At 49.6% G+C, this 14,646-nt stretch overlaps 1 protein-coding gene across 3 annotated transcripts in view; it reads left to right on the plus strand.

Annotated features, from left to right (window-relative positions):
• LOC102447871 (signal peptide peptidase-like 3) overlaps nucleotides 1-13,334 on the plus strand; it is a 139,249-nt gene extending 125,915 nt beyond the window's left edge. For all 3 annotated transcript variants that reach the window (XM_075915770.1, XM_075915769.1, XM_075915772.1), the window contains 3 exons: nucleotides 6,752-6,951; nucleotides 8,049-8,158; nucleotides 11,479-13,334. In XM_075915770.1, the coding sequence (XP_075771885.1) occupies nucleotides 6,752-6,951; nucleotides 8,049-8,158; nucleotides 11,479-11,550 (382 nt within the window). In that variant the 3' untranslated portion in view covers nucleotides 11,551-13,334. The remainder of the gene's footprint in view (nucleotides 1-6,751; nucleotides 6,952-8,048; nucleotides 8,159-11,478) is intronic.
• The last annotated feature ends 1,312 nt before the right edge of the window (nucleotides 13,335-14,646 follow it).

Below are 14,646 nucleotides of genomic sequence, written 5' to 3' on the forward strand. Positions count from 1 at the left end.
GAACCACTATTTAATCTGATCGATGGAGCACTGGGCACGTGGAACCCTAATGATGAGCCTGTGCTAAGAGCGTGTGGAGTCATTTGATGCTACGCTCAGCTGATGCAGCGGCTCATGGTGTCTGATGCCATCAGATGGTTCACAGACGTATACACAGAACACATCACAGGACACTGACAGTACCAAGACAGATGAGCAGGACTGTCAACAAGGGACAGTCAGGGAAGTAGCCCAAATTCCTCCTTGGCAGACTATCTTCCTACGGAGAGTCTACCCCAGATACCAACTGAGGGATAATCCCTACCTATTTACATATCCGCTCTACCACAGCTAACTCTGTAAAACTTCCCATGGGTGACGTACCCAAACACTTATTCCGTACTACCTAAAAATTCAGACTTAAATCTGGGTCAATGGTGGTTGTGTACCTCATGTATCTTGTGACTTTATAAACAAAACTTGTAATTTTCAACAATCCAAGCATGACTAGATATAGGGTACGTCTACACTTTATGCATTTAATGTATTAAATATTTAAATACAAAATTTCAATAGAATAATTCAGGGGTGGCCAACCCATTAGAAAGGAAAAACCAAAATAGTGGTAGATAGAGTGCGAAGTGCCACGTACCGGGGGCGGGGGGGGGGGGGGGCAGTTGTTGAGCGAGCAAAAGAAAAAAAAACTGTACCGGGGGAAAATAGGTGCCGGTACACTGTCCCAGGGCATACCATCACAAAAAAGCACTGGGAAGGGGTAAGAGGTGCTTCATGCAAATGAAGCCCGGGAAATTCAAATCCCGGGCTTCATTTGCAACTCCGTATGACTACATTACCCCCGCTAGTTCGAACTAGGGGGGTAGTGTAGACATACCCCATAAGAAAATGTAGAATCAAATGAAATAAAAATCTTAAATCAGCCTAAATGTTCCATAGAATCTCTACGGATAGTAATTCTCTGCTCCAATAATAAGAATATAGCACTAGGGATCTATTATCGACCACCTGATCAGGACAGTGATAGTGGCTATGAAATGCTAAGGGAGAATAGAGAGGCTAGCAAAATAAAAAACTCAATAATAGTGGGGGGATCTCAACTCTCCCCATATTGACTGGATACACGTCACCTCACGACTGGATGCAGAGATAAAATTCCTTGATACCTTAAATGACTGCTTCTTGGAGCATCTGGTTCTGGAAACCACAAGGGGAGAGACTATGCTTCACTTAGTCCTAAGTGGAGTCTTAAGTGGAGCACACAGTCTGGTTCAAGAGGTAAATATAACTGGACCTCTTAAAGGGCTTGAGGTGATCCTGGCGATTACGGACCAGTAAGTCTAATGTCACTACCAGGCAAGGTAGCTGAAACTATAGTAAAGAATAAAATTTTCAGACACATAAAGGAACATAATTTGTTGGGGGGGAAAGTCAATGTGGTTTCTGTAAAGGGAAATCCTGTCTTACTGATCTGCTAGATTTCTTTGAGGGGGTCAACAAACATGTGGCCAAGGGGGATTGTCACGGGGTCGCCAGTCCAGGCCGCCGCCCTTCCTTTTTGCACCTAGGCTGCGCTCAACGCACCACCGGGTTCCGAATCTCCGGGCGGAGTGGGGGGTCCGGGCCCACCCTCTCTCCGGACCCCAACCCAGGGCCCTGACACTGAGAGACACCCTCTCAGTGGTAGCAGGGAGGGCTGGTACCCCAAACACACCTGCTCACGGGTTCCACAGCCCGCCCTGGGTCCTGCTCCACTCTGCCGGCCCTCAACCGTGCCGGTCACCCACTGGCCTCCGCGGGCTCCCTGCCGCCTCCGTTGCCCCCTTGTCCGGGTTCCGCGGTCTCCTCTCCTCTCTCCTCGCCTCCTGACCCCGCTGGCTCCGTTCCCCTTACCCCGGCCGCTCCTGCTCCTTTTATCCTCCCCCTCCCTTCCGCCTTCCCTGGCGTCGCCCTTCTGACGTCATCACCGGCGTGCCCCGGCGCCGCGTGATGACACGTCCCTCCACCCCCGCTCGGGCCTGCCGCGCCGGTTGCCTGCCCCCCGGCTGCCCCGTTCGCCTCGGACGAGTGGTGGGGTTGTTCCACCCCGTCACAGGGATCCAGTAGATATAGTATACTTAGATTTCCAGAAAGCCTTTGACAAGATCCCTCACCAAAGTCTCTTAAGTAAAGTAATTTTTCATGGGATAAGAGGGAAGGTCCTTTCATGGACTGAGAACTGGTTAAAATACAAGAAACAAAGGGTAGGAATAAATGGTAAGCAGAGAGAGGTAACTAGTGCTGTTCCCCAAGGGTCAGTCCTAGGACCAATACTATTCAACATATTCATAAATGATCTAGAGAAAGGGGTAAACCGTGAGGTGGGAAAGTTTGCAGACGACACTAAACTGCTCAAGGTAGTTAAGACCAAAGCAGACTGTGCAGCACTTCAAAAAGATCTCACCAAACTAAGTGACTGGGCAACAAAATGGCAAATGAAATTTAATGTGGATAAATGTAAAGTGATGCACATGGGGAAAATAATTCCACCTATACTGTGACCGGTTGGGGCTAATCCCCTGCGTCCTGCACTCCCTGGCAGGGTTTTCTTTGTGTGCCTTAGAGGCTCACAGTGTCCCTATCACTGCTGTGAAGGCACGGGTATCCTGCTACCAGAGCCCTTTTCATCATTGGCCAGTCCAGGGTATGGGAGGTCAGCACCTACATTAGGCCACAGGGTCTCTCCTGTTTCTGATGGGGGTGGACACTGGAGCCATTCCACCCTCTGAGCCTGCGAACGCTTCACAGTACTATAAAGCGGTTGAGGTGACCGCGGCGGTTACGGGAGAGGTGAACACCTCCCTCCCGGGGTCCCTGCAAGAGGGGGGTGTCCATGGAGGATGCTCCCACTGTTCCCACCTCCACTGAGGGGGCGGCCGCTGACCTTGCCACCGACAAAGATCACCATCTGGTGGTGGGCAGCGGGCTCGCCTTCCTCTCTCAGGAGGTGGAGGCTTTGGGGCTGACCCCAGCTGCCTCAGAGGGGGATCATCAGGTCCTGGAAGGACAACAACAGACCTCTCCTTCCCCTTCCGACTCGCTGCTATCTCTTCTCCCTGCCTCTGAGTTGCCCCAGGGTGCGACCGTCTGCCCGGCCATCGGCAGCGTTTCGGCTGCAGCCGCCAAAACCCTTGAGGCTCTCAGCGGGTGGGAGCCTCCGTCACTTTCCATCACCCCCGGCGCTGGGGACTCTGGTGCTGCACTCTCTGTGGCACTGGAGCCCAGCACTGGGGATACGTCAACTACCCCCACCACTGTCACCGATTCCCTGCCCTGCAAGGAGGCACTGCATCCTGGCACCTCCTCCGCTGGGGCTTCTCGCCCTGCTCCGTCTCCTAACCCCTGCCCCACTCCTGCTCCCTGTTCAAACACCCTCCCAATTGAACTTCCCACCCCTCTTCCTGCTCCCCGCCCATCCTTGTCTTTTCCCTAATCCCCCACCTCTTCCTCCCCCTATTCTCCTTCCTCCTCTGCCGCCTCCTCCTGATCCCCTGCCTGAACTCTTTTCCTCCCCTTACTCTGTTACTGCCGCTCCTGGGGTTGCCACATTCAGCCCAGACGTTGGCCTCCGGGAGGCGGTTTTTGTTTCTCCTGCTCCCAGCACTTCAGGGTCTGTTTTCCCACTGCCACTGTCCTTACCATCTTCCCAGCACAGACTTCAGAGTCCCTGCAACCCCTTGTTGATGGGTCACGGGGCTCACGGAGGGGTCTGGCCCCAAAGCGTTCAAGGGCCCGAGGCCCCGACGCCAGATGCGCTGAAGCGCGAGATGCGTGCTTTCTTGGAAGACATCTGTGGCTCCAAGAACAAGGTAGCTCTTGCCCTTCAGTGCTAGGGAGATTTTCATCTTGTCTTACAAACAGTAAGGGACCAGACGGCGGGAGGCTACGGCTTACCGGTGGGTCCGCAGCTTCCGTGACACCCTACTCACGTTTGGGCACGGTCACGGTTTACTGCAGGGCCCAATGGGGACCACTAGCACTCCTGCCAGTGAGGATCTTCTCCAGCCCTTTTGATGCTGCCGATCATCGTTACCGCTCTGAACACCCGGGGCTGCGGGCTGGGTCTCTGCAGGTGTCGGGTACTCTCCTTCCTTCGGGAAGGGGAGGTACTCTGTCATCTTCCTACAGGAGACCTACACGGCTCGGGCTGCAGAGGCTAGCTGGCAGCTGGAGTCAGGGGACAGGGTTTATTTCAGCCACCTGTCGGCCCGTCAAGCCAGGGTGGCTACCCTGTTCTCCCCGAACCTGCAGCCCGAGGTGCTGGGGACTACATTTATCTGTCTCATCATCTCTTCTGGGCCCACTCCTCCAGCATTAGGCCGGCCCCATTCTCAGACCACCATCTGGTGGCTGTGAAGGCCTCTCTTTCCTCAGGGTATGTCTACACTACCCTCCTAGTTCGAACTAGCGGGGTAATGTAGGCATACCGCACTTGCAAATGAAGTCCGGGATTTGAATTTCCCGGGCTTCATTTGCATAAGCGGGGCGCCGCCATTTTTAAAACCCCGCTGGTTCGAACCCCGTGCAGCGCGGCTACACGGGGCTTGAACTAGGTAGTTTGAACTAGGCTTCCTAGTTCGAACTACCGTTACTCCTCGTGAAATGAGGAGTAACGGTAGTTCGAGCCCCGTGTAGCCGCGCTGCACGGGGTTCGAACCAGCGGGGATTTAAAAATGGCGGCTCCCCGCTTATGCAAATGAAGCCCGGGAAATTCAAATCCCGGGCTTCATTTGCAAGTGCGGTATGCCTACATTACCCCGCTAGTTTGAACTAGCGGGGTAGTGTAGACATACCCTCAGAGAGGCCGGGGCCGGCCTACCGGCATTTCAATAACAGCCTGCTGGAGGATGTGGGCTTCGTAGCGTCCTTCCAGGAGTTCTGGTTGGCTTGGCGCGGGCGGCGGTGCGCCTTTCCTTCGGCGCGGCAGTGGTCGGATGTGGGGAAGGTGCGTACATGGCTCTTCTGCCGCAACTATACCCAGGGGGCCAGCCGGCGGAAGGATGCAGCGATAGAGCAGTTGGAACAGGAGGTCTTCGAGCTAGAAAGGCAACTTGCCACTGGCCCTAGAGATCCATCCCTCTGCGGAGCATACCAGGAGAAGCAGGAGGAACTCCGGGCACATCATCTGCCTTCTGGCGGAGGATGACACCCCCTTCACGGATCCAGTGGAGATCTATGCCTCTTCGTTCCAGAGAACCCTGCGGGCGTCAGCGTCGGTCACATTGAGGGAGAACAAAATCCCGATGGTCAGCACGGGCAACTGGGACCAGCTAGAGCTGCCTCTCTCCCTGGCTGAGTTCTCGGAAGCCCTCCGTCTCATGCCCACCAATAAATCCCCGGGCATGGACACGCTGACCGTGGAGTTCTACCGCGTGTTCTGGGACGTCCTCGGCCCGGACCTTGCTAGCGTCTGGGCCAAGTCCTTGAAGAGCGGGGTCCTCCCTTTATCGTGCAGGCAAGCCGTGCTCGCCTTGCTGCTCAAGAAGGGGGACCTCCGCGATCTGAGGAATTGGTGTCCCATCTCGCTCCTCAGCACAGACTATAAAATTGTCGCCAAAGCCATCCCCCTAAGGCTGAAGTCTGTGCTGGCGGACGTGGTCCATCCAGATGAGACCTACACCATCCCAGGCCGAACCATCTTCAACAACCTTTTTCTGATCCGGGATCTCTTGGGGTATGTCTACACTTACCCCCTACTTCGAAGTAGGAAGGCAAATGAAGCATACCGAAGTTGCAAATCAAGCCCGGGATTTAAATATCCCGCGCTTGATTTGCATGTTCCCGGCCGGTCGCCATTTTAGAAATTCACTAGCCCGGAGTAACTGCCTGCATCTACACGCGGCAGTGAAACGGGAGTCCAATTTAAAGCCCTAACTTGAATTAGTTGGTATTCCTCCTGCAATGAGGTTTAGTTGGTATTCCTCCTGCAATGGAACTCCTTGCCAGAGGATGTGGTGAAGTCTAGGACTTTAACAGGGTTCGAAAAAGAACTAGATAGCCATTGATGGACCTAACCTCCATGAATCTATTAGCCAGGATGGGTAGGAATGGTGTCCCTAGCCTCTGTTTGTCTGGAGGTGGGTGACAGGGGAGGGATCACGTGAGGATTCCCTGTTGTGTTCCCTCCCTCTGGGGCACCTGGCACTGGCCACTGTCAGCAGACAGGACACTGGGCTGGATGGACCTTTGGTCTGACCCAGTATGGCTGTTCTTATGTATTGGTGGGGCACCGTGAGGGAAGATTTGCTTGTTGCTGACAATAAGTAATTTAAGTTTACAGCACTGTCCAACACCTCCCACAAACATTAGATTACCGGTAATTCCAAAAAGAAATCTGAGAGAAAGTTGAGTGAAGCATCTGGAATTAGTGGAACTGTTTCACTCACTGGTTTGATGCCACAAAAAAAGTTAATGTGCATCACTTCTCTGACCTGGGAAGGCTGAAATGCTACGAATTGGGATGTCCTGATATGAAGCAATAGAGTCTTATTTGGCAAGAAATCTTACCCTCCAGAACCAAAAGATTAAACAAAACTCAAAATGCCTTATGTTGCAGTAATGATGGGATCACATGGTCCCTTTTTGCCAGCTGGCAATTTTCTTCTGTCAACCAGATCACTCATGCCAGGTGGCATATATAGAAGCACAGAGGAAATAAGGAGTCTAGATCTGGCCATCCAGTGTCTTGGGCATGCACACAATTTAAGTTGTTATGTAGTTCCACAGGCAGCCACTTCTCTATGTTGGGGATTGGAGATATTGTGATGCCAGGTCTTCTGCTCTGCTTTGTCCTACGTTATGATAACTACAAAAAACAAGCCAATAGTGATTCCTGTGGTACTCCAGGACCTGGGAACATCTCTGGACGTATGCAGAAGGTCTCCTATTTTCACTGCACACTCATTGGATACTTTGTAGGTAAGGAAATGAACATCAGCTCCATTGCTTACAGGAGTGGGCTGGTCATACTGGGTTACAAGATAATGAAACCAGTCAGTAAGGGGGGGTGGGGGGAGGAAGTCCTTCATAAGTTCCTTGGACTTTAGAATATGGACCTGAGGGAAAAATCTCATTTTCTCTATAAATAACTGCTTGAATTAGAGGAGGATGAGATTGTGCTGTGCCTCTTTGAAAGTTTACATCAGTAGGGGGAGGATGTGTGATTTGAGGGTGGGCTATGAAGGGAATGCTAGAATTTCCAGATGGATTGTGTTGCATATGGGATCTGGAAAAAAAAAACATGATTGGTCATTTCTGTTACACTTTTTAATATTAGACTCATGATCCTGTGACACTTCTAGAAGAAACAGGAACTTCAAAATATCAAAACTAGGGAGTTGTTTTTTGTAATGTGACAGGTTCCCCCTCCCCCTTTTAAAAATACTTCCATAAAGCTCAAGGCACATGCACCTAATTTAACTCCTCCAGTTCTTTCAAGATGGAAAGACCATTCCCTACCAAACCCAACAACAAAACCAAAGAAAAGAAAAAAAAACCGCCCCCTTCCACCCCAGCTCCCTCAGACAAATTCCTGAGAAGAGAGATGGTTCCTGACATGAGAACTCGCTACCCTCAGACTTCTTATGTTTCAATTTAGTGACTTCCAGGTTGAAAACCTCAGCTAATATCCTGGAAAGTGTAACAACCCATTCTGATGCCTTCATCCAACTATTTTGTTTGTGACTATAGCTATAGTTAGGTTAACCCTTGGGACTGTAAAATCTTGAAATTGTAGTTACAACCAAGTCTCATCTTAAAACCAATTTAAATAAAATCATTATTTTATTTTATTTTTTTCATATTTGTCTTGGGAAATGTAGGCACAGATAAAATAGCCCACAGCTGAACAGTCTATAGAAAAGATAGGAATATACCCTAGGTCTCTTGGCTCCTAATTAATACTTTGCCGTAACAGAACTGTGAAGGAGGAATCCAGATGTGGGTAAAAGGGTAAAAACATCATACATCACCAGTAGACACTTAGCATCACTTTTTTTTTCTTTCAACTCTTATAGGTCTGTTAACTGCAACAGTGGCTTCTCGAATTCACCGGGCTGCACAGCCTGCCCTGCTATATTTGGTACCATTCACTTTATTGCCACTCCTCACCATGGCTTATTTAAAGGTGAGATTAGCATGAATATAGTTTGCAGGAAGTTTTAGTCCAGCTGTGGATCCTGCACAGGAAGCTGTAGCAGTGTTAATGGGGAAGCAAGTTTGGTTCTTTATACTTGCAGTTGCAGCGATTCCTCTAAGGCATCATTTCCCAAACTATGGGCCGCGGCCCGGTAGCGGGCTGCGGGAAAAAAATACCGGGCCTCAGCATGCCTGGTGGCTGCCGGCAGGGCCGGCCTTAGGCCGATTCGGGCCCTGCGCCCCTGAACCCGGAAGTGCCAGCGAGTTACAGAGCCGGGGGCCCTGCTCCACCGAAATGTGCAGCTGGGTCTCTGCCTGGAGCGGGCCTGAGCCCAGGCCCCGGCCCCCCCCCCGCACGTCCTCCCACCCCGCCCCCAGAGCGTCCCCGCCGTACGCGACTCCTCACCGCCTGCTGCTGCCCATGTGCGGCGTTGCACGTGGGCAGGGAGGACGCCCGGGCGTGACGTGACATCACGGCCCGGGATTTTAAAACTGTTCGGAGGCACGTGGCAGGGCCACGCTGGCTCCGGGTTCGGCCTCCGGGGCCTGAGTGTGGCCTCCGGCCCTGCAATGTGAAAGGCAGAAGGTAGGGAACGGGCTTGGGCGGCGAGGAGGCAGCAGCGGCAGCGGGGGTGGGGGGGTGGAAGGAGAAGGGGCTTGGGCAGGGGCAGGGGAAGGCACCAAGGGACAGGGGTGCAGGAGAGAGAGACAAATGGCAGGGGGCCAAGTGCAGCCAATGAGGAAAAGGGCAGGAGGGGAGGTGTCAGTGGGAGGGGGGACAGGGTGATGCTGGGAGAGGAGAGGGGAAGGGCATTGGGGGCTGGAGGAGGAGGTGCTGGGAGAAGGCTTGAAAGAAGGGGTGGGCATGAGGAAGGCCAGGATGGAGCAAGTCGTGTGAGAGCACAGAGGGGCAGGAGGGGATGGGGCAGAGAGTGCTGAGGGGGTGGGTATCAGGGAAAAAGGGGGCAGGGGCAGTGAGGGAAGGGGGAGGCACCAGGAGGGTGCAGGGCTAAGGGAAGGTGCAGGTGCCAGGGGTTTCTGGGGTGAGGAGGAGGGGAGAGCTGGCCACCGGAAGCAGCACTGGATGGGGGAATCGGGGCAGGCTGGGGAGACTGGGAGGCCGGTGGAAGCAGGGCTGCCGGGGGGTGCGAGGTTGGGGGCAGGGAGCTGGCCAGGGAAGATGTGGGGGGGGGGGGGAGAAGCGGCCGCCAGAAGCAGGGCTTGATGCGGGCAGCGGGGCTGGCCAAGGGAGATTGGGAGGAGAAGCAGGGGAGAACTGGCTGCCCGGGAGGGGGTTGGGGGGAGTGGGGCTGGCCAGAGGCGCAGCGGGGGGAGCAGGGGGGAGGAATCAATCGGCCTGCGGGGAGTGGGACTGACCCGGTCATATGTAGATCTTGCGGCGCTGCCCCCGTTCCCCCCTCTCCTCCACAAAGCATGAGTGATTCCGGCCTGGGGATTCTATTGTCCCCGCCCACACACACCCCTCAAGTAGTTGCGAACTGTCTGGCTGGTAGACACACTCATGCAGCCTGAGCACATTTACCAGCCAGGCAGTTTGAAACTACAAACTGATACATCTAGTAATAATAAAACGTACCTAATGAGAAAATACCAGACATGTTCTATGTCTGGTATTTTCTCAGTTTGTTTTTTGTGTGTTTATATTTTTGGGCTGCAAAAAACAGTACTGAAAAAAAAGGGTTCCAACTAAAGTAAAAAGTTTAGGAAACCCTGGTCTACCCAGCTTTCTGTCTGTCTTACAGCCCATTTATCCAATCCATATTCCTTAACTTGAGGGCAAGAATATTGTGGGTGACCATATCAAATGCTTTGCTAACGCTGGGAGGACCAGAAACAACTTATTTGAATATTCATCATTTGATTAATGAATATGCAAATATGCAAATGAACATTACTGGTCCTCCAAAAGTTCGTGAATGGATTTACTGGTCCCCGTGTCAAAAAGTTTGGGAACCCCTGCTCTAAGGATATAATATGATGTGCTGTTTGTATCACTGATGTTAATGATCGAGAGTTGGGTTCTCACTGCTGTAGCTATGAAGCATAATGGTAGGAAATCCACTATCTAGGACATGGGATTAATCATATTTTTAAACTTCCAGCAAGTGATCTGATTCCAGAGCAATAAAGGCCATTCTGTTTAAACAAGACGTGGCTTAGTGGATTTGTCCTTATCCTGCTCATCATGGGTGTGTCTACACAGCAGGGCTTAACTCGAAATAAGCTATACAAATTGAGTTACATCAATTGCGTAGATTATCGTATATATAATAGCCCAATGTCTGTGACTCTGTAATGCTGAAATGCTGGCTGTTCCCTCTGGGCAGCGCTGCTGCCTCCCACCGTGGTGCTCGGCTGACTTCTGCGCTGCTCAGCTGGGCCACTGCACGGGAGCAATCAGTACAAGCGGCTGTTTGGGGCCAAAAGGGCTGCTTGCTGCCGCTTGCTACCCCGCCGGGGCCCGGCGGGAGTGCGGCTCAGCTGGGAGCGCCACAGCGCACCACTCAGGGAGGGGAAGGGGGCGGGGCTGGCTGGAAGGGGGGCAGAAAGCAGAGCTGGGGGGGGGGATTGGGGGCTGTGGGGCTGGAGGGGAGGATGGGAGGGGGGGGCCGGAGGAAGGGGGGAGGGAAGCAGCGCTGGCGGAGGGGGTGTCCAGGGGGGCCATGGGGCTGGCCGAACCGCCAGGGAGCGAGGGGAAGGGGGGTGGGGCGCTGACATACACGGCCAGGGGGCGTGGCCGTGTACGTCAGCATTACAGACGCACAGACACTGGGCTACTATATATATGATAACTGCCTGCTGTGTAGACACGGACAAAGTTATTTTGGAATACTGCTAATTATTTTGAAATAGTGTTGCAGTGTAGTTGTACCCCATGAGAATTAATACAAAGTTCTAAATGTGGAGGAAGAGCAGATTTTTGCTTACCTTTCTTTCCAGAAACTAGCCTTGGAATTTAAATTGAAAATGGAGAAATAGATCTGCATTTCAGCAGTCTCTCTGAAACTCAAAACTTCCAAGCAGTATGGCACAACAAAAGCAGAATTCCCTATATCACTCCCCATTGAGTTTTCCCAGCAGAAATGTCTATTAGGTGGAATGGCTTAAATACACGAGTCTTTGTTCTGCCTGGAAAGGATTTTCTTCCTTGTAGTGTCAGCACGGTCCTCCCTAACAGTGAGACAGCAAATATACTTTAAGATGACATACCTGACACACAGGACTTAAAGTTGCTGAAATTTCTGGACTATTTCTGAAGAGCTTTCTTTCTTCCCTACCATTTTCTAGGGTGATCTACGTCGCATGTGGTCTGAACCTTTCCACTCAAAGTCCAGCAGCTCCCGTTTCCTGGAAGTATGATGGAATACATGGAAAGTGACTGGAACTTCTGCCTTGGTCCTTTTCTCTTAACTTGTGGTTTTGTCTCCTAAAGCTGGACTGGTATTCGGAAAGGTACCAGTTTATGGAACTTGTATGAATGGACTTTGTACTAAAAAGAGAAAAAACAAAGGTTGTGGAGATCCATTTGATTCCCTTTTTCCCTGCAGATGTGGAATTGGGACACTTTTTGTGCAACTGCAGCCACCTTTGTCTTCTCCGCTCCCTCTTTTATAAATTAGTACCAGACTGTTACTTTTGTGTGAGGAGACAAACTTTAAACTGAAAACATCATGAAGCCGTTCAGAAACTTGTGAACACTAAAAGGAAAAACAATTAAGCAAATTGGAGTTTCATCAGAGAGCCCCCAAGTACTTTGGGACCAGTTTCCTGTCGGTCTTCAGTTTTGGAGAGTACTGAGACAAACTCTGTCACTATATATTTTTTTGATGTATTAAATATTTCCTGTGGTGTGAGGTGACTTATTAAATCCACAGACATTGAGTGATTTATTGCAGTATACATATACGAATTTGTTGTAGCAAGTTAATTTCCACCCAGATGTCATGTTGCAGTGAACAAGGGCACAATTTTTATACATGCGTATAGATATAGATATATAATATATGAATAAATAAAAAAGAAAACCTGCTAAGATCATGCTATATAGCAGTCAGGGGCTTGCTGTAGTTTTTAGCATGTGGAGCAATTTACTATGGCTTTCTTGTATATGACTCTATGGTAAGCTGCTGTCTTTTTTTTTTTTCCCCCTCCACAGCTGAACCCACAGTTAAAAACCAGTGTAGTATTTGTACTGATTGTACTCATGTACTTAAGGGGAATATTTGATTTTTTGATCAATGTAGCAAACTAGGGAAGAAAAAAGTTTAAACCCTTACCCTTTTCTTTTTTAAATTAACTTCTCTCTCGCAGGTTTTTTAGTAGTTACTTCTTGACCCAATGCATGTATTATAGTAGCAGTTGTCTTTGTGCATTCTGATCATAGTAATGTACCACTTGTAAATACATTTTTCTATTTTTTTTGTATTTTTTGCATTTTGTTTCATTAGTGTGCTGTTTTATCCAGACCCCTGCCCCTTAAAAATGATAAAAGAAACAATTGTCCTTTTGTTGCTGTGATTGATCAGTTTGTGTGTTGACTGCTTTGTACATGGGCGTCTTTGTTAAAACGTGTATTTTTCTAACCACAGTTGCAATTATGTTATTTAACTGACTGAAAGAGAATTCTGAGGGCTCTAGGATTTTCTCTTCCTGCCAAGATTGAAATATTTTAATCTGGTTTTGGGGCATTCACCTGTGAGCTGGTGGCTCTTGGTAGTAAACTGATGGATTTTGGTGGCTGCTGTTGCCTGACTTGGGAGTATTAAAAGCAAAGTCTAACCTCCTCCTAGCCTCTCAGGAGCAGTGATGTCATCCTGTTTGTTGGTAGGAGCTCACTATGAAGAGTTAAGGAAAACTCAGCAGGATTCCTGGTAATTCAGTGAACCCGCACTCATTATGTATTGTGTGCGTCTTCCTACAAATGGCGTCTCATTTGGCTGTTGACTCTCTCTAGTTAAAAACAGAGAAACTCTTAAGTCACAGGATCCTTTCCCTGGTTACATAACTGGATATTTTTTTTAAGATTTAGCCAATTCTTCCTTATGTATCTCAGTTGCTTTCAGTTTACTCATTTGTGTCCTGGTACAAGTGGTGGGAGATCTATATTGTCTGCCTTTAGAATAAAGGTTTGGCACTGAGCTTAATCTATGGTTTTGTTGATGGACACCTTCCTCCATTCTGGGTCAGGTCCATGAAGTGCTGGACAAATCTGTGCAGTTTGCCACAAGCAGCAGGACATTATATAAATGAAGCTAATGGTGGGAGAGGAGTATTCAAAGGAGAGAAAAAAATCCCCTTTTTTTCCCCCCCCCCAGGTCTTGAGCCATAACAAGAAAACACCCTGTCTTCTGCCCTGCAGATAGCATGGAAGATGTCTGTGCTCATCCACTTTTCAGGAGGGGAATATTAAAGTTCTTTGAGGAAGAATTGTACTGAATTGACTTCAGATGGCTTTAGCCTTCCTCACGGAAGATGTGACCTGAGATCTGAGTCAGTCCATTGTGGAAAAGTCAAGATGACCACCAGGGGTCAACTATGCATTTCCTATGCACCCACATGTAGTTTATGTCAGTGTCCTAGATACAAAGGGAGACCAGAAACAGACACTCCTTCAAACTCTAAAGTAATCTGCAAGATGTAAAGACTAATTTTGGGGCACAGTCCCCAGAATGGACTCTGCAAGCCCCCTATCTGTGTTAAGACCACATCTTCTCTTGATGGGACCAAATGTCTAAAGAGGTTTTGTTGACTGCAAATTGAATTAGGAACAACTACAACATTGATAAATACTGCGCTGAAACTTTAGCCTTAAACCTTACTTTTCTTCTTCAATCAAGATAGACTGATGACTCTTCAGTCAATATTACTCTTGTATCTGCTAGTGTTGTGGGAGGACTTACTCCTCGTTAGTAGGCAAGCTTTTAAAAAGAAGAAATGTACCCTTCATCGGGGTGGGGGTGGGGTAGTGGTTCTGACTTTGGTCATGGTAGTTGAAAAGCCTTGTTCAATATGTCCTAGAGAGATACTGCCTCATAGGCTATGTCTAGACTGCAAGCCTCTTTCGAAAAAGCAAGCCACTTTTTCGAAAGAAAGCAGCGAGTGAGTCTGGATGCTCTCTTTCTAAAAAGCCCTGTTGGCATTCAAGAACGCCTCTTTTCGAAAGAGCACTTTCGAAAAAAGGCGTTCTTCCTCGTGAAATGAAGTTTACCGCCATCGAAAGAAAAGCCGCGTTCTTTCGATTTAATTTCGAAAGAACACGGCTGTAGTCTAGACGCAGGTGAAGTTTTTTCGAAAAAAGGCTACTTTTTTTTCGAAAAAAACCCTGAGTCTGGACACAGCCTTAAAGGGCAGCCTCTACTTGGGAGTTCAGGACCCAGCAAAGCAATGGAAGACCTCTTTCTAAGGTACTGTTCTTCACAATAATAGAAATCCAATGTCAGATAGGAAAATGCAACT

Source organism: Pelodiscus sinensis, unplaced genomic scaffold (assembly GCF_049634645.1).
Source record: "Pelodiscus sinensis isolate JC-2024 unplaced genomic scaffold, ASM4963464v1 ctg66, whole genome shotgun sequence".
In the NCBI taxonomy this organism is placed as follows: Eukaryota; Metazoa; Chordata; order Testudines; family Trionychidae; genus Pelodiscus; species Pelodiscus sinensis.